The 24956-nt window shown below is 42.1% G+C and overlaps 1 protein-coding gene across 1 annotated transcript in view; it reads right to left on the reverse strand.

The window, feature by feature from the left end:
• Positions 1-24956, reverse strand: part of LOC138608514 (collagen alpha-1(XIV) chain-like) — a 141662-nt gene that overhangs the window by 99944 nt on the left and 16762 nt on the right. Inside the window, exons 3-4 of the mRNA XM_069681116.1 lie at positions 24448-24591; positions 22311-22394 (exon numbers count right to left, since the gene is read on the reverse strand). Coding sequence (XP_069537217.1) covers positions 22311-22394; positions 24448-24591 — 228 coding nt within the window. The remainder of the gene's footprint in view (positions 1-22310; positions 22395-24447; positions 24592-24956) is intronic.

The raw sequence follows: 24956 nt of genomic DNA on the forward strand, positions 1-24956 counted from the left end.
AAAAAAAAGTCAATAGTTTCAGCCATGACTGACTGATGCGAGTCTTTTCATTACAGAAAAAGCCAACACCACAACAGTTCACCTGTCCACCACGAGCCGTTACTGAAGTGGAACAAACTGCTCTCTGGAGGAGGAGGAGGCAGAGTCTTAAAACAGGAGAGAAAGAGCGAGAAAGGGAGGGAGGGAGGGAACAGAAATGTACAAAACAAAGGTTTGTTGACAGATTGTCCAAACAGATTCAGATATTAGCAGAGAAGCCCTCAGGCGAAGTGTTTCTCCACAGGTCAGAGAGTCAAAATGGGGCAGGTCTGAGGCACAACCCGAGACAGGAAGGGTCAGGAGTACGAAGCACAGGATGTGACCCAGGTCAGCTAGGTGTAAACAATATTATAATGAGGCCTTTCTGTTTAATGACACACTCATACATATTCATGACTGCAAGCACGGCCAACAGGTAGACAGAGCGTGTGCGTAAAGAGCAATGCACCAGAGTTTAATAACCTCCTTTGGTCAATGGATGATACTTCCATATCCCCGCCTCATGCTTAATCTTCTTACAACAACTACCGCCCACATGTGTCTGTTTGCATGATGGGGAGCGATCCTGTCAGCAGCGGTGAGATTCATTATTCTAGATGTCAAATGATGTAAAAAAGGGAAATATAAATCTTCTCTCTTCTTTGTGAGGATAAAAACTGGCAAGGTACCAAACATTTTAGAAAAGTTTCTGAGCCAAACACAACGCGCCTCTGCCCCTACGAACGTCCAGCAGTCAAAGCGAGGTCACGGCTAAGCTAACGGCTCGAGGCTACGAGGTAGGAGCTGCAACTGCAAGGCCAATCAATGCTTGCAGTGTCGAAGGTGAGCGATCGCACCCCGGGGCTTAGTGCGATAGATTTATCTGTGCTCGGCTAATTTACACAGGAGGAGGTCAAAGAGTCAGCTGCCTCTGATTCCAACTCTCTGAGGCCGCACGAGAACTAGAAACACATTTCAAGTCCACAGGACAGGCTTTTCACAGCATGTGATACTTTACCTTAAAATCTAAAGTACAGCTTGTACAGCACAAAACAACTTGTATTATGTTTGATGGTTTGTTTTCTGTTGTTCTTGTTTTGTTGGGTGTTTTCCTCTTAATTTCAAACACCATGTTTTGTATTGTTTCAGGTGTTCTCAGACAGAAAGCGAGGTGAAAACTCTTTCTGGTTTAATTGCAGCATCATTTTTGTTTTTGTTATAGGTTTAAAACTAACAGGGAATATTACCCCCTCTAGATATGTCTGTAAATCGTACTGCCTCATATCTTGGTTCACAACATCCCCGAGGTGTGCCCACAAGTCGGTCAAATTCACCCCCCTTCTCCATTGATGGTTTGGTTGAACTTTAACGCAGCTTCTTTGCATGACCTGAATTAGTGCAATTGCATGATTGGTGTTGCATAATGGCCGTTACCTGGCATGCGTTTGACACAATATTTGCATCTTTTCCTTCCTTTGTTTGGGATCTGGTCATAGTTTTGTTTCGTTTGAGCACACAATTACACGTGCATTGTCATTGCACACTACACAATCCTAAAAACAGTGTGGGACTTTTTAAATGACAACAGATAGAAAGTTGTTGTCACTCTGTTGTACCTGTACTTTGCAGATGCCTTTTGGCAACATAACTATAAAAGTTTAAAGGCCAGGAGAGTGTTTTATGTTTTAAATGTTTGCATCTACTTATTTGAATTCCTTCTTTATGGATTTAGTAAAAGGTTTTTGCTTTGCAACTCGCAGCAAAATATTCTAAATAGCTTCTTGCAGACAAAAAGAACATTTTGTGGCTCGTGTTTCTCCTTGATGGCAAAGCCAGAGCTTTCTACACTTCGACATAATGACAAAAAGGGCGATGTGCTGCTCACACTAATAACAGTGAACACCTTCTTTCTCTGAGAAACATGAAAGAGGAGCAAGCTGTTTAGGATGCAGCTGCAGATTCCTCTGAGCCTCGGATGAGATTTCAAATCGTGCGTGTCTCCAGCAGGTCACATGACACCTCTAAACCGGAGTCGAACATCAGTGGCAAATTCAGTCAAAGTGCTCGTTGGATCCTGTGTTCAGACGACCGCGAGCTTGTGATATCATGCAGAGTTTATCGCATTCAAAGAGTAATTGTGTCACAGACTTTAGCCATCTTCATCACAAGCAGAAATATGGAAATCTGAACAGGAAACGAACTCTCTGGGGAGCTCGTGAGCAAGGCACTGAGCTCTATTTCACACCGATGAAGCATCTCTGGGACTCAGTGTTCTGCTCCCAGGTGTGAGGGTGTCTAACAATATAAATGTGAAGCAGGGTGGTGCAGTAAACAAGCGCGCTCAGCACAAAGAGCGTCGCAGGGAAAATAAAGGTTGCACATAAATAGTAAGTCCACTGTCACATGCAGTTTGCAGAAAACAGTGTTGCACTGCTACAAATCTAAAACTAGCTCTCTTTGAACAGATAAATGTTTTACACACAGACATCTTCATGGGACACAAATTAATCCTGTTTGTTGGTGTGGAGCTTGTTAAACCGTTCACATGCTGAACATTATGTGGCTGAATGAGCCTCAGGTACAAGCTGACGGAGGATTAATGCACCTCATCACTGTCTTAATAAATCTGAACAAGGTCAGGAAAGCCTGTGAATCACAGCTCATTCAGCCTCGTCTTGGAGGAAGAAATACACGTCTTCACAGAGCCCAGGAAGAAATATGGCTCCATATATCGAGGGTGTTTCTCCTGTCAGCATGACTGCAGTGTTTCTAAAGGAGGGAGACAGATTTCTATATTCCTTCCAAATCTAATTTATGGTTAGATTGAGGCCAAACTGCTTCTCTCGATTTGTCTTCATTAGGCTGTAAAATATCTTAAATGTTGGGCTCTGTATGTCTCCAAGGCTTTTTGTAAGTTCCAACCGCTCCCTGCATTTTCACTGCTATTCCCACTTTCTGATGCCATTACCCCTGCCAGTCTGAGCCAGCTGAATGTGATTGAAAAAGGTGGCTTTCAGCTTTCAGGCCGGTGAATGCGACATGGCTGTAAATCACTTGTAGGTAGGTGACTGAAAGCAGGAAAACCTGAATGCATCGAGAGAGCAAGGGTCCATTTTTCAGGGTAACTGCTCTAATTTTACGTCACTTTGATCACAGAATATTTCAGCCTACAGACTGAAAATTGTTCAGTAAAATGCCCTCCTAACTGTAAAAACTTTTCATGGGAGAAAATGACAGCTGGAGAGAACTGAGCTGAGAAGTTTAGTTGGCCCTGTGTTACGGATATATGTGTCCCCTGTTCTGGTTGTCCCTTTTCCCCTTCTGTTGTCCGAACCACTGCAGGTGAATCTAATTGCTAATGAGTTGCACCTGGCCTTGGATCAGCAGCCTATTTAAGACACCAGCATCGAGAGAGAGGCTTCTGGAGAACGGACTGCTGTCGTTCTGCCTCTCAGCAGGGATTTTGTCTTTTGTTAGCCTTCCATTAAAGGTTTGGTTGTTTAATTGTCTTTTAATAAATCCCTTTGTTTTGACTTTTAAAAGGTGTTTCAGGTGATTTTGTTGGGTCAGTTGTGGATATTTGTTTGGCCCATAGGGCCGCTTTAGGGACGCCTGCGTCCTGAGAAGTCCTAATTGTGTAATCTCACTGACATGTTCCTTTTTAGATTTGATGTAAAATGTGTAATATTTGCATTACTTATATAATAAACGACATTGTTAAAGAGATAATCTTGAAGATTGTCATTTAAATAAATGTTAAGTATTACAGGCTGGGTGTCTGTTGCAACTTTGGCAGAAAAAAATCCAAAGCGGCGCCCAGTTAGTGACGCGTTTTCCATCAGCCAGCAGTGGTTGGTCTGCCAGAGAGGGTAGGCGGAGCTAAGCGGCTGCTTTTCCGCTCTCTGCAAGTGTTGCGAGTAAACAGTAATCTACTATGGCTGAACAAACAAAGAAAAGATGGATGACTACAGATACAACTTCAACAAGAAGTGAAAATCCAAAGAAGAAGAAACAAACTCGACGCTCAGATGAAGCAAACAGTCTGAAAAGGAAAGCGACCGTCAGCCAGGAAAATCAAGAGTTACAACCGGAGCCGACCGTGGACGTCACACATGAAAATGCAAATATTAAAGGAAAGAAAACTGTTGAGCTCGTTAAAGCTCAGCTTCAAGAGTTTGATCTGCAGAAATCCAGGACGCACAGCAATGAGACAAGTATAAAGTCAGAGAGCAACACAATCCTTGTTCCCACATAAACACACACACAGGCGTAACTCTGCCTTTGGATCACTCTCGTGGCTGAAGATGAGAGTTATTACAAACGGCATGATGAGTTTTGAAACTTAAGACCCTCCCGAAACCTGCTCAGAGAGGCGCTGCAGACTTCAGATAATCCATCACTGTGACACAACGGCGAGCGACGAAGACGTATGTGATGTCAGCAGGTGTGAAAACAAACATCTTAAAAGCACTGGAGTAACATCTCCAGGTCAGATCAACATTTGTTCACCTGTCAAGACCTCAGGTGTCAAATCTCCAACAGCCCAGAAATAAACCTCTGATAGAAATCAATCAGAGGTGGATGAACCAACACCCCCAACACCTTCAACACCGTCAGCAAAATAACATTCACAAATTGTTTATCCACCATGCACTCTGTCAGACAGTCAATCAGCCAGAGCTAGTCCATGGATTGGTTGAGTTTGATGACGAGGAAAAATCTAACAATTAAAGCTGCTTTATGTTTTTTCTTCTCTTTCTTTCAGATGTTTGTTGGCCATACAGCTCAAATATCTGTTGCAGTCTGTATAATAAACTAGCCTACTTCTATTACTGACAAAGACTGTAGGAAATAAGACTGTGTTTTGCTGCTTTAATTACTTCACTATGTGTCTGTGTTCATGTGAGACGAAGTCACACAGACCAGAAAATCTCCATTACTGCTAATACTAGAACGACTATTGCTACTACTACCACCACTGTTACCAAGGACACTTGGACCGTAGCGGTCAGGGATCGAACCCCCAACATTTAGACTGTGAGACAGCTGACTCTACAGCTGAGCCTCAGCTGACCCTGGTACTCACTTTATTTCTGCTCTGGCTCTTAGTGATTAGATTTGAGGCCACAGGTGTTACACAAAACATTTACATGAAGCTAAATAAAAACGGTTCCAATCAACCGTTTGTGTATTAAGTGTAAGGAAATCATTGTTTTCTACTTTCATACGTTTGCAGAGAGTTCCTGAACACATCAGGAACAGAGAGGACATCAAATATTTGGAATTTCTTTGTATCATTTACGTTTACACGTTTTACATATAAAGATGCTGAAGGTGACGTAACTTTGTCCTGAGGCGACATTCAAGCTGCCCCACTGTGTCGCACAGGTAGCACAAGTGACTACACACCTGTCACAGAGGTGCTGCAGCGAGTTCTTGTTGACATTATTTTCACAGGTACATATATCACACTGTACTCTACACACAGCTGTGAACAGGCATTCAGAGTGTGTGTGTGCGTGCGTGTGAGTGTGAGAGAATGAGAGAGACAGTGTGAGGCTGACAGACAAAGACGAGAGGAAAGAGAAGGTTTGGATGTCCTTTAATGAGAAATCTCACAAGACTGAGAAAAAAGGGACCTAACACCACACGTCCCACAGGTCTGCGAACACACACACACACACACACACACATCTGCACGTACAGCATACACACACACACAATCAGCAGCAACAGAAGGAACAAAACCGAGAGCTGCAGTGACAATTGGAATAATATTTCTGTGTGTGTGTGTGTGTGTGTGTGTGTGTGCGTGTGCGTGACTGCGAGAAAGACAGGAAAGCACGTCTGGTAAGAGTGACTTTCACTGCTTCTGACTACGCAGCTTCTTCTCTGTTAAACTAACTTACATTGGAAATATTATGCGAGTCTGAGTCACATCATTAGTAGTGGTAAGAGTTGTAGTAGTGGTGGTAGTACTTCATGATTATACTTCAGTTTATTCATAAAGCTTCCACCTTTTATAATCTGCTGTTTTTGGATCAGAATCAGACACTTCATTTATCCCTGGGGGGAAAGTCCTGCGTTACAGTTGCTCTGATACAGAAGCATGAAGAAGTATAGGACATATAAAAAGAAGTAAGAAATATGTCAAGTATGTGCAGTATATATACAATAGATAAGAAATAAAGTATAAAAAATAATAAAATAAAATCTGTTTGCTATACAGTAAAACTTTACAGTATGTAACAACATGGGTGTTTTGGGACAACAGGTTAGTAGTTTCTTATGTAAAAGATATAAACAAGAAGATGATCATCCTCTTGGTCAATCAGGAAGTCAAACAAGTGCAAGGATGAATCTAACTCAGCTGCTAGTTGAAGAAGAGGTTAAGAGCGAAAGAGAAAAACAAAAGGAGGAAAGAACTTTTCAATGAGGACAAACAAGTAAAAGAGAAAGAAAAGACAGAATAACAAAAGCTAAGGGGGAGGACAGCGAGAGAAAGCTTAAGAAAGACGTACAGAACAATGACTGTACATACAGATGGACGACCGTCTCCATCTGCTCCCATTGTACAGTGATGCCAAAATAGCCCCTGTGATAGGCGCTGCCATCTTGCGATGGTGACGTCATATGGAGCCAGAGACTGCGCAGTAGAGATCGGCGGGTGGCACGCCGTGGCCACTCGCTCGCCTGCTTTTTTAGCAGCAGAACTGCTTCTCTGTGTTGGTCTGAGGTTAACGTTCACAGTTGTGGAAACTTCAATGACTGCAGTGATTGTTTTAGTTACGTCTCCTCTCACTGTTCGTCCTCCACTCTGCTAATCCGGAACTGATCGGCTGCAGGAGTCGTATTTGTCAGCAGAGCTGTCAATCATCATTTTGACAGCATCAAATAACTAATTAAAATAAACTTGTGAGAAAAATAAACACTTGGACATAAATCAGCACGATAAGAACTAACTATAATGACAGAAACCATGTTTGAGAAAAATGTATTTTGATTTTATAGTTTGACTCATGTCCCATCTGTTAACATGGAGGAGGCGGGCTTTATGAGCTATACTGCAGCCAGTCAGCAGGGGGCGATAGAGAGGGTTTGGCTTCACTTTCAGGGAGCTGTCATGTCGGCCATCTTGTTATACAGTCTGTGGCACAGAACAAGAATAGGAGTAAGAAAAGGAGGAAGCTAGAGTGAAATAATGATGAAAAAAAGACGTATGGAATAGAAAGTGTCTTTTCTCTCTGTTGAGCAAACGAACAGTGCGACTGTCAGCTCTGAAAACCCAGAGGGGACCACATGTCTACCAGATATTTACAGCACGGAAACGATGAAAGAGAAAAGGAAAAAAGTAATTACAGCCACAGAAACGCTGGACGGTATTCCCCTGATGGAGGAGAGAAGATGGAGAACGTACAGAGAGAATAAAACTTTTCCACAGCCAAAAGGCATTTAAAGACGGGAAGGAACGAAGGACGTAAGTGAAGCAGGAGAAGAGAAGAAAAGACAAAACTATCACAACGTGTTGAGGAGGATACTAGTCGAGTTCTCCAAACACTCATCTGAGTGGATTTCCATCGATTTACGGATGTTTTTAAAACATTTTTTTCACCGTCTACTTTTTCTTTAAATGGATAAGTTGGAAAATGAATGTTGAGCATGTTGTTAATACTTCTACTAACTAAAGAGATAAATATAATGTCTGTGAAGAGGTTTGAAACTTGTGAGAGACTAATGCTTCATATAATTTTGCCTGAGCAAATAAACTGTCCAAACATCCAAGTCAAAGTCTTTCAAGTCTTTCACCAGTGGGCCACAGGCTCAGTCACCATTGTGTGACCTCATATAGAGATAGATAGAGACTTAACAGACATTTATTTACATGAAAATCTTCGAGTGTGCATGTTAAATCCCGTCCCTGAATCATGTTAAAGAACAAGTAAATGCAATCAACATCATGCTCACGGTAAATAGTAGGGCAAAAGAAATGTTTGGACGGTTCTGTTTAACAGCAACCACGAAAAACACGACCAACAGACCGTCTCAAATGATTCTGGCATCATCAGACTATTATGATATGAGGACAGGAGTAAAGCATGGGAGGAGACGTTTTGGTGAGTGAACTCTGGTGACGTATAAAGAGCAAGAAAGTCCCCATCAGGACATGGTTAGGGTTGATGGAGGAATCAACTTTAAAAGTGATATCCTTCTTTTATGTTTTCCTTTAAGTTTCATGTTTAAAAAGAAACTATCTTTTGGTTAAACATGTTTTTAGTGTTACGTATTGCAGCAGTAATAAAAAAGATGATCACGCACCTTCTGGCCGACTGTAAGGTGCAGGTTTTCTGTCTGAAGCATTCTAATGGGAGAAATCTGATATTGGGCGACTTACTTGTGTGATAACATTAGAAGCAGATGAAATGGCCTTAAATCCACGTCCACAGACACAAAGCTGTTTTATGTGTCAGTACATGAACTGTAGAATTCTCTACAGATTGAATGATATTAATGTGGCACTGATATGTAGAGTAAACCTCATACACCATCCCTCCATCAGATTATTAATGACCGACTTCATGAACATTTGCACCAAAACATCCACATGCTCACCTGTACGTTCAGCAGGGGAAGACTCGCAGTTAAACCAAACAGTCTTTTTCCTTTTTTTTACTTGGTACAACCTGTCAACAAACACAGCATGGATTGTTTCCATACAGCTGGCTTTGTACTATAACCCCTCCTCTCTGTTCCCCATCTGTCTCCCTTCATCGCTCCGTTTCTCAGATCTAAACGAGGTTGTCTCCGTGTCGAACAGAAGCTGATGGAGCTTCAGCTGCTCTGAAACCCAGCTGCCTCGCCTCCATTACTGGGCCCCCTCGCCTGTTCTCTCTTTCAGATTTCACTAAATCAACACCTCTTCTCGTCTGTGGCCTTCGCAGCACCCCGCTCAGACAATTTATTGGTTCATCATTCATCTTTATTTGTGGCGTAGCACATTGACATTGCATTGACTCGCTGTTTGTAAATGTAGATGTGTCCCTCTACTTCATCTGTGGCCTGTTGAAGGTCGGTGTATCTCAAGAGCTTTTTCTAATAGCTCAGGTGTGAGGTCTCTAATTCAGCCTTTTTCAGGTCTCTTATCAATGTAACAGGTTTTACAGCCACAGAACAGAATGGACTGTGTTGGGCTTATCTTTGTTTTTGGAGGTCACGTTTGTATTTCATCACATTTTCAGCCCACATCCTGATACGCCCAACATCTAACTACTGAAGCGACCTCGAGCAAGAGATTGACATTCTCCCTTCAATTAACATTTTGCAACTGAAAAGTCAGTATCGATGGACTAAACCTGACCTTTATCCCAATTAAACTAATTCATTTCTGAATTTTACTCCCTCAATTAATATCAGCTGCTGTTCAAATGGCACCAGTAGGTTACTCATACAGTTCCTCTAGAGACGACCAACAGACCAAACACAAAAAACTTTTCCATCCGCCGTCTATTAATCTTCAACACTAGAAGTCAAAGAGTTTTCAGGCCAACACTCGCAATATTTACACCATAAGATTAGTTCTACCTGATTTTTACTTGTGAGTCAAACACACTGTTATCCCACAGCCCCCCATGGTGTCTCATACACATGGACAGGTTTGTTGACTGGTTGATTCAAGGAACCATTTAGCATCTGTTTGTTTCCTTTCAACAAGGTGGTTAGGTTAGTGCAACTCGTACTGAAGTTTTGTTTTACGCGAGACTCAAACCCTGGCCTCCTTGGTGAAAGTCCTTCATTAAAGTGCAGACGTGAGTCAGAGTTGAGGATTTGTTCACGTAGAGAACAGCAAGAATAGATTAAAAAAGCCATGGCTGCATATTTACGATGAAGATGAGGCATTTGAACCACCGTCCCCACCTTTTCGTGGACGTACTTTGATCGGGCGCAATTGTTCCAGGGGATTATTGCAGCCATTGCAGCCTTATCGCGGCTGCGGCTGCGTGTGCGGCTGCGTGTGCGGCTGCGGTGATCTAATGGACCAATTCCAAACGTTTTTGTTCCTTTGAGTCATTTCAAAACCCAAATTTGTAAACACTAGGGCCTAGATTTAAACATACCAAACTTCTCCTTTAATCTGACTTCCCATATACTGTATTGTCGGTTTAACATTGGAGTGAGTTAAAAGCCTGGTGAGTCCCATGAAGACACTACCTTGTGGGTCTGTATGAGATGCAGAGGGGCTTGACAGAGCATCAGCATTCAAAGAACTGGGAGTGGTGAGTCATCAGCTTTCATTCCCTTAGGACGGTAAAAGAAGCCTTTTTGTGTTCCATTTGTGCTGAAGCAAAATGAAAGGCCAACATAATGATGCTCTTTGTATGTATTGTAATTAAATTAAGAAATACATATTTAAATTCCTGAAATATGATTTCTCTTATATCACTCTCGGGACAATCTTCGAGTATTTGAGAAGCAAAATAATGTTAAATTATGAAAAAGGTTTGCTTCAAATCCCTCAGCGTAATCGTCTTCACACGACAGACGTTCACAGTAAACTAATGTCTTTCCTGTCTGCACATCAACATTTGGCTGATTAAATAATAAAGCAAATAAATCCTGTTTCCTCCCATCATGTGTACACAAGCATATTGTGTATACAGGAAACAACAAATGTGAATAAATACACATCAAACCTAGATTAACTTTTGCAGCAAATGCACATCTCACACTTTGCCACAGCTGACTGATGTTCAAGCTGAAAAGTTTAGCAATGCCCGACTTTCCTTCCACACCGCCTGTCTCAGTGTAGAAACAGAGAAATGAACTGTCCAAGTAAAACAGACAAATCATCTGAAACCTGCCAGAACTTTCTTTCTTCTCACAGTATAGAAGAGAAGAAATGTCCCGACTGCTTCACTGGAGATGCTATCCTCACACTCACACGCATTCTTATTTTTAACCTTTAAGATTTACGTTCATATTTTAGGTATTAATCTGTGTCCAAATCTACCCAATAACAGTAAGCCCTTGTATCAATAATTTATATTGCACAGATTGGAGTGTATGGAAGATGTTTCTGTTATTACACATTCTCTCTGTCTCTTAGCATCAATGTCCGATATCAGACTTAGTCCTGTGGCCTCCAGATTAACCTTTAAACAGCACAACAGCAACCTAAAGCATCGCTTCCTTAATTACAAAACAAGTGACCACGAGGGACCACTTGTGAGTAAGTAAACACGATAAAAACACCAGCTGCAAGAAGGAGCTTCTGAAGTCTGGCGTGTATTTTGACTGACATTTTGATGAGCATCATTTTACAGCACCACAGCCTGACTGGAACCAAAGCCCTTAAATTAAAACCACAGCAGCCGATGTGAAAGTGTCCTGATTATAAACACAGGAATGTAAAACAGAGTCCTCAACAAAGAGGAGAAAACCACCGCACAGCAAACTACCTCTGGGTAAATACGGGTTATAAAAGCACACAATTCATTCTCCACATACTTGTGGGGAAGTCTTATGGGGAACTGCGTGACTCAATTTCATGTCACACCTGCCGTATTTTGGACTTCTCTCTCAAACACACGAGAGGAACAAGAGGTCGAGGCTTTGATTTCATTCATCCTGCCGGCCTGTCCTCTGCTGACAGCGTCTTATATTTTGAGTTGAACAAATGGACGAGGAATCAGACCTTGGGTCAGGTCAATCCTTTACACACATACAAGCACACAAAGCGATTGGTCCTGTGCTCAGAGTACGGGTGTCTGTAATTGAAAGGTTGAAAGTCCTACTTGGAGAAGTCTTTTCAGGTGGCGGTCTTGGATGATAAATGGGTTAAACAAAGACAGGACTTTAACGGGGAATCATTGGTACCTAAACACAACCAAACTGGGACTTTCACACATTTCTAACCTTGTATTTGTCCGATACTAATGTGAAGTCATGAGTTTGTGTTGCCTGCCATTGTAGGGGGCTAATTCAGATAACTCTCCTGTGGGTCACATTAGTGGCAAGTTTACTTTTAATTAGTTATTTGATGTTGTAAAAAGGGGGTGTGACCTCATGATTGACAGCTCTGTGGACAAAAGCGTTCTGTTCCCGGGAGCAGAGTAGAGGAGGAACAGCGAGAGGAGACGTAACTAACACTAACACTACAGTCATTGAACTTTCTATCAGCGTGAATATCTGCTTCCAAGCCACAAGGGAAAGGTGTGTGTCGTGAAGAGGAAGGGGCGGGACGTCGATACTGCGGCTCCACCAGCCGATCTCTACTGCACACTCTGGACACAGATGACATCATCGGCGCGTGTTTCGGCTTCGCTTTTCTACAACGGGAGGAGGTGGAGACGCGCCGTCCATCTTTATATACGGTCACTGGTAGGAACAGTGCAGGGACCTTTCCTGACCGACAAAACAGAACTGATTGGAAGACCCCCTTTACCCCTGGTTCTTTCTGCTCAGCATCCATCCCACAGCTGCTAACAAGTTCACATTTCACCCACCGTAAATAATGTAATTGCGTTTTAGAGTTCAATACACGGCTGTCACACGTTTCTAGCTGTCTAATCTTTAATTTACAGGTGTAAACACGTTTAACAGAAAATGGGTTTAATGCATGCCTTTCTGATGTAATGGACTGATAGACGGCGGAACGCTTGCTAAGGTTAAAGAGTTCGAAGTTGGTAGCAGGGCGCTTCTGTAAATCAAACCCTGAAGACAGTTGGCATCATCACCATGTTGTGTTTTCATTTCTTCTTCTGACCTGCGTTAACTCTTACGTCTCTGGTGAAGGTTTCCCACAGCATAACTGCATTACAAAACAATAATTATGTAACTCTGGCAAAAGCAAAGGGGACTAGATGTTCGCTATGATGGAGAACTGCTGAAAGTTTCATGTCTATGCATGTATGTCACAGTTTAGTGAAGCTGCCTACATGGAAAAAAAATACGTATATCTTTCTTAGACAATGCTACGCTACATTATGTAATGTACGGGACTTAGAGTATGTGCGTAAAAAAAACATGTATTGTTCTTTCACCTTTAACTAAGCTCAGTTTTACATCCTTATGGAGACAGTTCAGGTTCAGGAATGTAAGAACACACGCATACCTGTGTCAATGCTGTGCACAGGTGAGTAGACATCAGCAACAAGACGGTGATGTAAGTCAGACCGACAGCCCTGAGACAGATACAAACAGCGTGTCCTAATTCAGACGGATCAGTGAACCATGCGCTGGAATTATTTGGATTCCAATCAGGTAAGATATCAGGATATTCTGTAAGAGTGAAATGATGAAGACAAAGCTCGGTATGTTTGTATAAGTCTGTAATGTTACACAAGCGAGTCCACACCTGCCTGCCTGCTGCTCGGCTGCCAAACAGAGCCCTGAAAGGTTACGCTGAGCGCATCAGCGAGACTGTAAAATCCTGAAGAGATCGATGCAGAGCGAACATTTTGAAATCCTGCAGGTTCTTGTTTGACCAATGAAGCAACGAGACACTTCATGAAATGAGTGACGTATGATAACAGTTCTTCACTTGCACTGATGTCCTGCTGCAGAACAGTGATTTAACTGCTGATATACTGCAGATATACACGTCACACACACCAGCTTCTCGGGGACAAGAGTTTTTAAGTTTGTAGGATGTTAACAAAAATCTTCCTTAACTCAAGTACTAAGACAGAACCTTTTGCATTTCAGTCAAGCTAAGATATCAGACACCCAACATCCTGAACCCCATTTAACCAATACATTCTGCAGATTCTGTGTATCTTGAATATAAATCCTTTGTGTGTGTGAGACAAGTTTCCACTGTTCTGTCTTTAAGAGAATAAAAAGGTGCTGACAGGTTGGATAATGAAAATGTGCAGAGTGTTAAATAATAAGCTAAAGACGTTGAGGGGACAGGTTTCCTTTAGGTTTCCTTTAACTGGAGTAATATTCATGAGTGTATCTGTGAAATCTCACATTTGATTTGGCTCAGATTTTAGAGCCTCCAGCTGCACCTCACATCAGTAAAATGAAAGCCTCGAGCATTGTCAAACTATTAAAGAGAATATAATCAGTGATTATGCTGCAGACATTCTGCTTGTGTACTTAAACCACAGTTAGCTTTTCAATAGGTTCTTCTAAACACCGATTCTAAATACCTATAAATATTGGACTTCTAAATACAAAGCGATTTAAAATCCATGAAGAGCCACAGAGAGATTTGGATGAAAGGCCATCTGGTCCTGAAGAGCAGTGGTAACTTTTCTATAACACAGGAGCTTATGTAAGTCTCCCTCCTGCCATTTTCTGACAAGCCTCGACATAAAACCCCGACCTGTCTGTTACAGCAGAGTTAGAGGTGCGGTGTGTCATCAGAGTTTTCAGGGGGGAGCATCCCGTTACAGATGTTTCACAGCTCAATACATCCCGAAGGGTCAACAGGAGGTACTGGGGATGCTTCATTGGCAGATGTGTGTTAAAGGGTGTCAGTCTGAGCATGTAGGTCCAATCAATTTAAATGCAACCACAAAGCGCCTTCAATAACACAAACAGCTTTATGACAGATCTCTACAGTTTGCAAAGGAAGCAGTGAAATAAGACTGAAGGCTCAATGCTTTCAGTGACTGCACAAGCTATTAGTCTGCAGGTAAATAAGCACAATAAAGTAAATATAGAACAATATCTCAATTCTGCTCAAGTCCTGCATCACTCTTCCTTGTTTCTGCGGTACAGAAAACGGGTTTTACCTCATTAACGCCCCACTTACTGGAATAAATATGCCTTTCATGAGATGATTGACGTGTTGAATACTTTACTTTATTTATATCTACTGTTTACAATCCAAAAAATATACGGTAACACTAACAAATCAATTAAAGGACTGATAATGAAGCAGGATACGCAGGTGTATGTGCTGACCTGTGTATGCCACCTGGATGCTCTGAGAGCAAGCCGAGAGATAAGATGAGTTATAGCGTTCTCCTGTCAGATTAAACTCCACATCTATCAAACAACGAAGGACAGATGTCACGAGAATTTGATCGTCTAATACTTCAGGTGATGAGGTGGAGGAGAGGAAGGTGCAGGCATTAAAGAAAGGCTGCAACACTTTACTCCATCAGCACACAGATATGTTAGCAGGGCAGGTGTCTGTGATCTCATCAAGCAAACTTTAACGTGTTCACAACCTGACAGGCTTCTTGTGAGCAGTCAGCGTCTCCTTCATCTTGCCCTTGGACAATTCAGAAAAGTCTTTCATCCATATAAAAGGTTCTTCATGTTTTGATCTGCAGCGACCAATCAAAAATAAACTCGTGAACAAAGACTGTGTTCTCTGCAACATCTTCAAAGGCTCTTTTAGCGCGGCCCCGGTTGAGCAGCTAGACACAAAATGTTATATCCAACAAAAAGTTAATTTTAGGTCACACTAGGTGTGGGTTAAAATATGACTCAATAATGACTTTTGGTTTACACAGGCTCACCCTGGTCTCCTGGACGAAAGTCCTGGATTGTTTGACGCATTCATCTCCTACAACCACCTCAAGCCTTCCTTCCTTCTTTCAACAGTCACATCTCTTTGCAAGCTGGACAGTCTGGGGTGTCTACAATTGCCACAAATGGGACCAAACAGATAACAGCACCAGCAGTTAACTCTGGTTGCAAAAAAATATGTGTAACTTGAATATATTGTGGGGCAATTAGGAATAGGGTTATGCTCAAGGAGTAGTTTGATAGCACATCACAAAACTGGGTCAGCATTGGAATTCAATGTAATTGCTTTAAGCCAATAACAGCTGCCATGTTTCAGTGGAGGAGCTAACTTTAAACTTTCCAGAGCCACCGGGGGGGCGAGCTTTTTAATAGACAAACTTCTATTCCAGAATTCCTTTAATACAGAAACTGTTGAGCCTGATGAGCAAGTGAGCTTAAGTACCTTGTTGACCTGCAGAGACAGGCGCACAGGAAAGCAGACATACACAACAACACCGTCAGACGTACAAGCGGCCAAATCTGCAGACTGACAGCCATGTAGGCAGGCAGGCAGCTGTTAAAGGTCTGATCAGCAGCAAGGCAGCAGCCCAAGAACAGGCCTGTGAGGCTATAGCTGTGGTATTCAGCAAGTGTGGGCAAGGCGCGGACTGTCAGCTATGAGCGAGGAACGGCAGACGCAGAGAGGTGAAGCTGTGAGAGAGGAGACAGAGGAAGAGGTGGAGAGAGGAGAAGAGAAGAGAGAGGGATATAGGCGACAGCAGAAAGTCCCAACATGATAACCGACATTTAAATACGCGAGCAAGCGTGTCAAATTGAATTTAATACTAAAAACGTTTGATACTTTCATCAAATGTGAGCTGCAATTTATATTCTCATCATCTTCAGAAGAAGCCCATGTGTCTGCACAGCATCGATTTGAGCAGGCAGAAGAAAGATTTGGGGAAGAAAACGCACACATTTTTATCTGTCAGGTGTCACCTTAACGGCTCACAGGTGTCGAGACGAGCAGAAAAAGCCCCACAAATATCAATATTTGTTTTTATATCTTCATAGGACTGAATTTTTTATTAAGACTGCGCTGAATTCGCAGCTCAGGGAATGATAAGACAACAGGAGGTGAAACTTGGGAAATCTTATTTTTTGAAAATGCATTACAATTATTAATTTATTGATTATTCTAAAGATCCTTTTGTAAGACAAGTTATTTCATCTTTAATACCTGGGGTAAATTGCAGTTAAGATAATCACTGAGAAATGTATTGTTGCATCACCGTCGGCAGAGAAAATAAAGAACAGTTTGTGGTCTGCATCAACAGTCTGACGTAAGCTGAAGCCTTTCACTCATACGTGGCTGTTTCCCTGCTGTCTATACTCTGCATTTCTGGACACTATCTCTTTAAGTGTTCCTGGCTTGAAGCTTTGTTGTTGTTGTTGTTGTTGTTGTTAGTCATTTTAAATTGGCAGGGCTTACAAAGCACCATGGGGGATATTCAATAAGAATGCTTTGTGGCCGCTGTTAGCACCATAAATTGCGCATCATGTGCACACGCTATCTGCTCCGTCTCAAGGTCAGATTCACAAAGCAAACTCACTGATGATATTGGAGCACAAACACGTCCATAAAGTTTTGCAGATCTGTGCAGTTTGCTCTTGTTTTTGTGTCTGATTGTGAACAGGAGCTCCCTGCACCTCCTCTCTCTGCTACGTGGAGCTGCACTCTCATGCACTAACTGAGCTCCACACTGACGGAGCTAAACTCCATCCCCAAATCAAAGATGGACAGGGAGAGGAGGGGGCAGCTCTCTGAACGGTTTATTCTAAAGTCCAAAGGCCCCAAACTGTTTGACCTAAACTCTCTTAGTTTAGTGCGAGATGATTCATTTTACTACCTTCACTGCTCCTCACTAAATGTCATAGCTGCAGCCTGTTCCCTCAATGCGTCGACCAGATGCAATCACAAGTTAATCAAAATTGATGACGTCGATGGAAGGGGAAAATGGAAAAAGGGAGAAAAGGGGGAAACTGTGAGACTGAAAAATAAAGAAGAATTGTGTGGAAAGACTTAAATCACAGAAAGTAATATAAAAAGTATTGGAGAAAAAACTCTTCAAAGAGAGATGGCAGGGAAGAGAGAGGAGCAGAAAGCTGATGAAAAAAGGGAGCTGGAGGGAATGGTGATGGGGTTGTGATGGAAGAGGGTGTGTATGTGTGTGTATGTGTGTGTGTTATATATAAGACAAGTGGTGGCGGGGCGGAGTAATATTAAAAAAGCTGAGTGTTTCATCATTGGTTGGCTCCTCTCTCCTCCATCTGTCCCCTTTAGCCTGCAGCCAGTTAGAGCAGTTTGGAGAAGTAGCAGGTGAATTTCACACAAGCACAAACACACACACACACACACACACACACACACACACGAGATACACACACTGTGTATTTAGCATGATAACATAAACTAGACACTAACTTTGACCAAACTTGGTCACGCTAATAAATAATCCAACAAAGGTCAGTCACACCGGATAGGAAGACAATTCTTAGCATCTATTAGCTTTAAAAAAAAGTCTTATTTAACATTAACAGCAGCTTAAAAATCTTAATACTGAAGCCAACAAAGATCTGACACATAAACAACCTGAACCATGAACCTGAGAGCACCAAAACAGATCGTTAACAACATCTCTTAACCTCTCTAATACGCTGCAACATGTGCAGAAAGACTCTAATGATACGATGGAAAGAGGACTGTGAACACTTCACATCCTAATTAATCCATTACTTTCTTTACTTTCCTAGTTTGGATCTCTTCTTTATATTAGTAACTTTTTCTTTCCCTGAACATTTTCTGACACTTCAGCCAAATGGCGAATCCTCCTGCCAGAGCCATGCGACATGACACAGCGCGAGATCTTTGACAAACGCCACCAACTGTTACTATGTTGGTCCCAGTCAGACCTCACTCTGTCTCTCCCACTAATGGCCTGCCTCCTCGAGCGATAGCTTCTGCTGGTGGACGGCGTGAGATTTAAATGTAACTTTGGAAGGCTGGAGGAGACAGCAGGAGAGCGACAGAGGGACAGATGAAAAAACACTGTAGGTGCTGACTAAATTATGTTACAGCTTATCATGTAGGAACTTATATGACAGATAATAATTGTTTGCTAGCTGGAGAAATGCAGCGTATTGAGGCCAAGGCTGCTGCTGCTAGCCCACAATGCATTCTGGTATATGTAGGCAGGGTCAGCACGGCTACATGAGCAAAAGTATAGCAAACAATCAGGAATTCACTTCTTCAATTAACAACTTTAATCATCAACCCTGATTTTACATCAGCATAAAACTGCAAGAAAATCCCTTTAACTTGTATAAAGGTTTTAAGGTTTAAAAGATGAATCATTGTTCGATAAGCCAAGACTATAACGGCAACTAAATCAAAGTTATTGTGGAACATTTATTAGATTTTAAACATGTTTAATTTGCCGCTTTAGCTTCTGTTTTGGATAATAAACGTTAGTCAGGATAGCCTTTCGGCCTGACATCAAGTGACGGATGCAGAGTGAAGAAACAAAAGGAGTCTGACAGTAAGTAGCAATCTTGCAACACCAGCGCAGCAGTAACAAGTCAGAAAAAGGACTTTTATGGAAGTCCTGGCTGTAATTATCTCAGTGTTTTGGATCTGAGCCCTTTGGACATGCTGCTGGCCTCCTCCCTCCCTCCAGTCTGCCATCACTCTCTCTCCGCTTTGGCTCGTCTTGTGCTGCGAGTGCAAACACAGTCTAGCGGTCTGAAGTCTAGCACCCATTTTCAAACATCTGTCGAGCTGTGACTGTTCTGCAGAGAAATGGCCGACATCAGATCTGTCACAGTTTGAAAAAGCATCACTGGAATGCCTTGAACGTCATTAAACTGTTGATGTAAAGAAGCAGCTGTCGTCCGTTCGGTTCATTTATATTGATGCAAAACTGTCCCATCCTACAGGACTCGGAATATTTCTGTACATGTAAAGGAGGGATTAAGAAAGGATTAATTAGGATGTAATTAAGACACTTTCCCAATTTAATTGGTTTTATTTAATGTCTAAGTATATATTAATCTAAATAAAACATACTGAACCACAGAGTGTACACAGGAAGAGGACATAGACTGTACACAGGAGGAGGACATAGACTGTACACAGGAGGAGGACATAGACTGTACACAGGAAGAGGACATAGACTGTACACAGGAAGAGGACATAGCTTGAACTGAAAAGTGAAGCCAATGCAAACATGCCTTAAAGCTGTATTCTTTCTAATGGCCAGCAGGAGGAGCCTCCACTGGTTGTCTGTATAGAAGTCTATGAGAAAATGATTCCACCTCTCGCTTCATTTATTACCTTAGTAACCATTTTCCTGACAAGTTTATGGTCTCAATTGCTAGTTTCAAGTCTTCTTCGATACATAATAACGTTTATTTTGGAAACGATGTTTATGGTGAAATTGACATAAAAGCAGGGTATACTTTAAGACATGGCTTCCTGTGACTTACAAGTCGCTAACATGGCAACCTGCAAACCAGGATAGAGACACAGCAATGCACACAAACCCTCTTGTTTATTTGGAGCCTGAGGGGACCATATTTGTTGACAAGATGGCAATGGCCAAAATGCCAAACACGAGGCTTTAAATCAGCAGTCCACAAACCAAAGGGTGAAGTCACTGCTCCACGCCCACCTCGTATTTGGAGTGTGCGATCTGTACCAATACAACTGACGCCCAATCATAAAACCTGAATAAAGTAGGAATGCAGTAAACGTCAGACCAACCGTCTTACATTTTTGTTCTCCAGGGTCACATTTGCACCTCTCGACAACTAAAACATCTTTAATCTTCTTAGTTTGCTGTTGTGACCCTTAATTTCCCCATAGAGCTGTAAAGTTTCACCTAATTTCTACTCTGACGCTGCCACTCTCCAACTGCGGTTACCCCGTATAGATACCATGCGAGAAACTGGTAATTGCATGAAACCTCAGACGGGATTAAAACGACCCCAGGATGTCAGAATTAAATGAGTATACTGTAGGCTGAGTGATTTCAGGAAGGAGGAGAGAAAAGTCCTGACAGGTTTGTAAAGTTTCGGCTGTCTGGAGGAAAAAAATAAAGTCCAATCACCAAACCTCTCGTAGCGAGGTCTTGTGCTGCTGAGAGAAGAATAACATCACCATTTAGAGGATCCAGTCTGTAATTACGAGGGAAGTAATCTGCAAATCTCATTTGAAGTGAGGAGAAAGCTCAAGTTCTGTTGCAAATGTTTTTTTTTTATTTAGAACGGAGACATAAACAAACTAAAGTGTCACCAAAAGGAAGTCTAACAAAAACGTGATTACAGACGAGTAAAGACAGAATAAATATGGTGAGGCTGATTGAGATGCACTAATAAGTAGATTTAGATTCGCCGAAAAAATAGAGAAAGATTCGAACAGCAAAGTATTTATCCCACTGTGACGATTTTCCGAGCAGAAGCTGTAATTTGGGTTTGAGACGGCGGCTAACCGTCTGCCAGGAGTCCCATCTGCACCATCATTAACACCATTCCTCCATTTCAAGGTTCCCAAACACAACGCCACTCGCACAAAGAGACACATCACGCTTTCACAGGCTGCAAAGGAACACGGCACAGCAGCAGGTTTCCGTCAACAAAACACAGTGAAGTGAACATCCTGAGTTTGGGCTGCTCGGCTTCTTTCAACAAATTGTTTATTACTTTCTGGTTGGTTTGACGCAGACAGAATGACAAATGAAAATATGATCACAGCTGCGATTTAGAGGTGTTGCAGATATTGTGTCCATCGCTGCATACCTTCATAGAACAAGACATGGGAAAGATTATTCAATACACCTCCAATAGAACAGCAACAATGACAAACACAAAAGCATCATCACTCATACAAGTGTTGAGATACACACATCTACAACACGATCAGAGAGAGACAGTGAGGAAGAGGCTCACCTGGGTTGTTTCAATGTTTCCTGCTTTTTCCTGCCGTGTCTGATTGTGCACCTCAGCGTGCGGTTCCTCAATCACTTTCAAAATGATAATAGGCTTGTTTACAACACTCATCTATTGATTCATTTCCTGACTCTCGCCGGCTCTCGCTTGAATTCCCTTTTTTGTTGCACCGTTTCATTTCCTTTCCTCCAATTTTTCTCAGGATTAAGGCTCGGTGATTATCTCTTAGTGTTGGAATATCACATTCAGGGGCCGTCTTCCGTCTTCAAATGTGTGAGCGCAGTGTTCATAAAACGTAATGAAATGGCTGTGTTTCCGGACAGAAGAGGAGAAACCGTCTTTGATTTACGGGCTGAATCGAACTCGTTCCCCAGTGAATGCAGCAGTTTGTCAGGCCTCTTCAGCTTCCACTTACCTTGTTGTGCCATTGCTCTTTTCCTCAGTCAAAATCTCAGTTTGAAAAGGTCAGGGTATTAAAAACGTCTTCAGTGTTGGAGCACTTTCTTTAAAACTTTCCTCGATAAAAGGTGAAGAAGCCTGGGAACAGAGACGTCTACAGCGCTGTCTTCTCCAATTTGTAAAAAAAAAAAAACACTTCTTACTTTTTCGTTGAAAGCTGCTCTCGAAGAATGACGGGCTGTCTTCCTGACACGGCATTTCAAAGAGAATCTCCTTTGGAAAATATATCTGCCTGCTCTTTTCACACAGACTGGGTCTTGAATCCAGACGACCAGAGCGTCTCACCAGACGGGCGTGTCAATCTTTTGTGTCTCAGTGTTTCTGTTCACCTGGTTTGCCTCCTGTTTGCCTGCTGTGGCTCTTACCTTCTGAGATCTCGTTGTTCTCCTCGGTGACACTGCTGCCTGGTGCCCTCTGAGACTGAACCATCTCCACGCCTGATCGCTGAGCTGCAAGAAGAAGAACACATAAGTAAAGAATTCCTATTTATGAAAGATATGGAAGGAGAGGATAAACACAGTAACTTGGCCTTGATATCAATCAATGCAAATCAATTAATAAACCAATAAAACAACAAGACTGGAAGAGGTGGTTGAGGTGGTTGAGGCCAGAATACTGGAGAAACTGTTGACTGTTATGGACAATGTCTCCAGCCCTCTCCTTAACATGCTGGACGATCTGAAGAGCAACTTCAGCCACAGACTCCTCCATCCCTGCTGCTCCACAGAAAGATGCAGGAGGTCTTTCTTACCTGCTGCAATCAGGATCTAAAACTATGGATGCACGAAATTGGTAATTGGATATCCGAAATGCCGATATTTTCCAACCCTTCCGATAACGATATATTAGGCACATGTTTTTTTCCACCTAATTGCAGAGAACATCAAGTCTCCTCTGTAGTGATATCGTGCGTACTCTCACTGTAGTGGCCCACTGGCAAATAACACAATACCATGGTTTTTAAAATGTACACATTCACTGGGCAATATAAGAAAAGTACTTAAGCTTAAAAATCGAGCATTTAGGCATTAAGTAAAGTATTGTTTTATTGGCAGAAAATATCGAAAAATGACAAATCTGCAATGCCGATAACGTGCCGACACATCTGCACATGCCTGACCTACAGCCACTGAACTGCACTTACTATCATCTGCACTATTCACTCTGCCCTTTGCACATCTGCCTCTGAGCTGGAATATATATGTACACCTGTTACACTGTTTTATCTGTGATATGTGAATGTCTGCTGCTATAACAATCTAATTTCCCCTCAAAGTACCGATCAACCCATCTCAGAGAGGAGAAGAGGAAACAGGCGACTGCTAAAGTCCCAAGAATAGAATGGACCAGAATAGATGGAAGACATTTTAATGACAAATTTGAACATAATTGTATTTTAGCTTTTATGTAAGAATCAAACAACTGGTAAACAACATCACAAGCTTATTTACTTTGATCAATTAGGCACAGTGTGATTAAAGCTAAGCTCCCGGCCGACACTGAGGCGTCCCTTCATAATAAAAGTTGGCCAAACTGTCCATGTTTGTTACAGTCAGTCATTCTGAGTTGATGTCTTCTTTTTAGAGACATATTTTTTTGCTATCCGACTGTTGTTTGCTAAAAATAAATACTATTACAACACCAGGCTCTCCTTAAGGATCTATTTACTTAGCCTGACTGCCAGTAGAGAGTGGTTGGAAGCCAGTGCTACCACAGAGAGTAAACAGCAGCAATGGTCGCGGTCGTTTAAATGTCAAAAGTCTTCACCCACACTGAGATTTACATCTGTCAGCGCAGGAGAACATGCAATTGTGGATACTGTAATATTATGGCTTTTCTTTATTTTTAAAGAGCAGCATGATACACTGAAGGGGCTGCACACATTTCAGGAGGAAACTCTCAGTTTAAAAGGTTTATCCGTAGTATTTCTCTTTACTGAAGCACAGAACAAAAGTAAATATCAGCAGGTTGCTGAAAGTCAGTGAATGAAACAAAGTAAACAACACACTCGGCTTTTTCTGCATTCACAGCCGCAGCAGTGAGCAGAGGCTTGTTGTTGTTGTTGCTGCTGTTTGAATTCTCTCCTGCTTTGACTAACTTGTCTCGTCTTGTCTCACTGAACAGTGGAGGGGAACATTAAGGCAGAGCGTGCACACGCAGAATACACAAATCCAACATTAAATCTCACCGCGCTGCTGTTTCGCTCTCTACAGATTCACATTTAGAAGAAGATGTGTGGCCACCGCAACCTGCCACTGTGTGATGTCACAGCAGGTATTCTGCCAATCATTGCTGATGAAAAACACCCGGCTCAAAATCCCTGATTGGAGCCAGAAGTGCAGAACAGAGAACAGTCCAGCAGCTTTCTGTCCTGTGATTCAATATGTCTGCCACCTTTTATATGAGAAAGCCTGAAGGCCAGAGCGCTTAACTCTCACGTTCACATCATTTTACATTTACAAGAACATTTCATCATACAGCTACAGAGGGTTTGACTCTTACCTTCATGTTTGGCCTGAAGAGGTTTGCTCTGCTTTCCTCCACTGACTGCAATTATCTTAAAGTTGTATTCTTTAGAAGGGTCATAGTTTTCGATGACCAGCTTCGCTTCCTGCTTCGATAACTGAACCTCCTTCTGCTCCCCACCTGTACCAGAGGAAGAGAAGAACAAGCACTCAGCAGCTGAAGATATCTGTTTCATCGCTTCCTGACAACACAAGGGAACCATTTCTACACTTTATTATTCAAAGGAGGAACACGCAAACACAATGAGGACTCTAAAAAGACCACGTCATTTGGTCTAAGGCTGTGTTTACACCATGCATTGTTTGTTGAGATCACTTAAGAACAAGCAAACCTGAATTCTAAGGGCACGAAAACCAGGAAGAATTTTGCCCTCATACGTTCAAGAGAAAATCACTTCACATGACATTATGGGATTCTCTGTGACATGGGGCTGAGCAGCGATGCAAAAAACATGACACAGAAGTTGAACATTTGGCTAGAATGAG

This window comes from Semicossyphus pulcher, unplaced genomic scaffold, assembly GCF_022749685.1.
Source record: "Semicossyphus pulcher isolate SPU_LCO1_2020_fin unplaced genomic scaffold, fSemPul1.0.p SCAF_5, whole genome shotgun sequence".
NCBI lineage: Eukaryota > Metazoa > Chordata > Actinopteri > Labriformes > Labridae > Semicossyphus > Semicossyphus pulcher.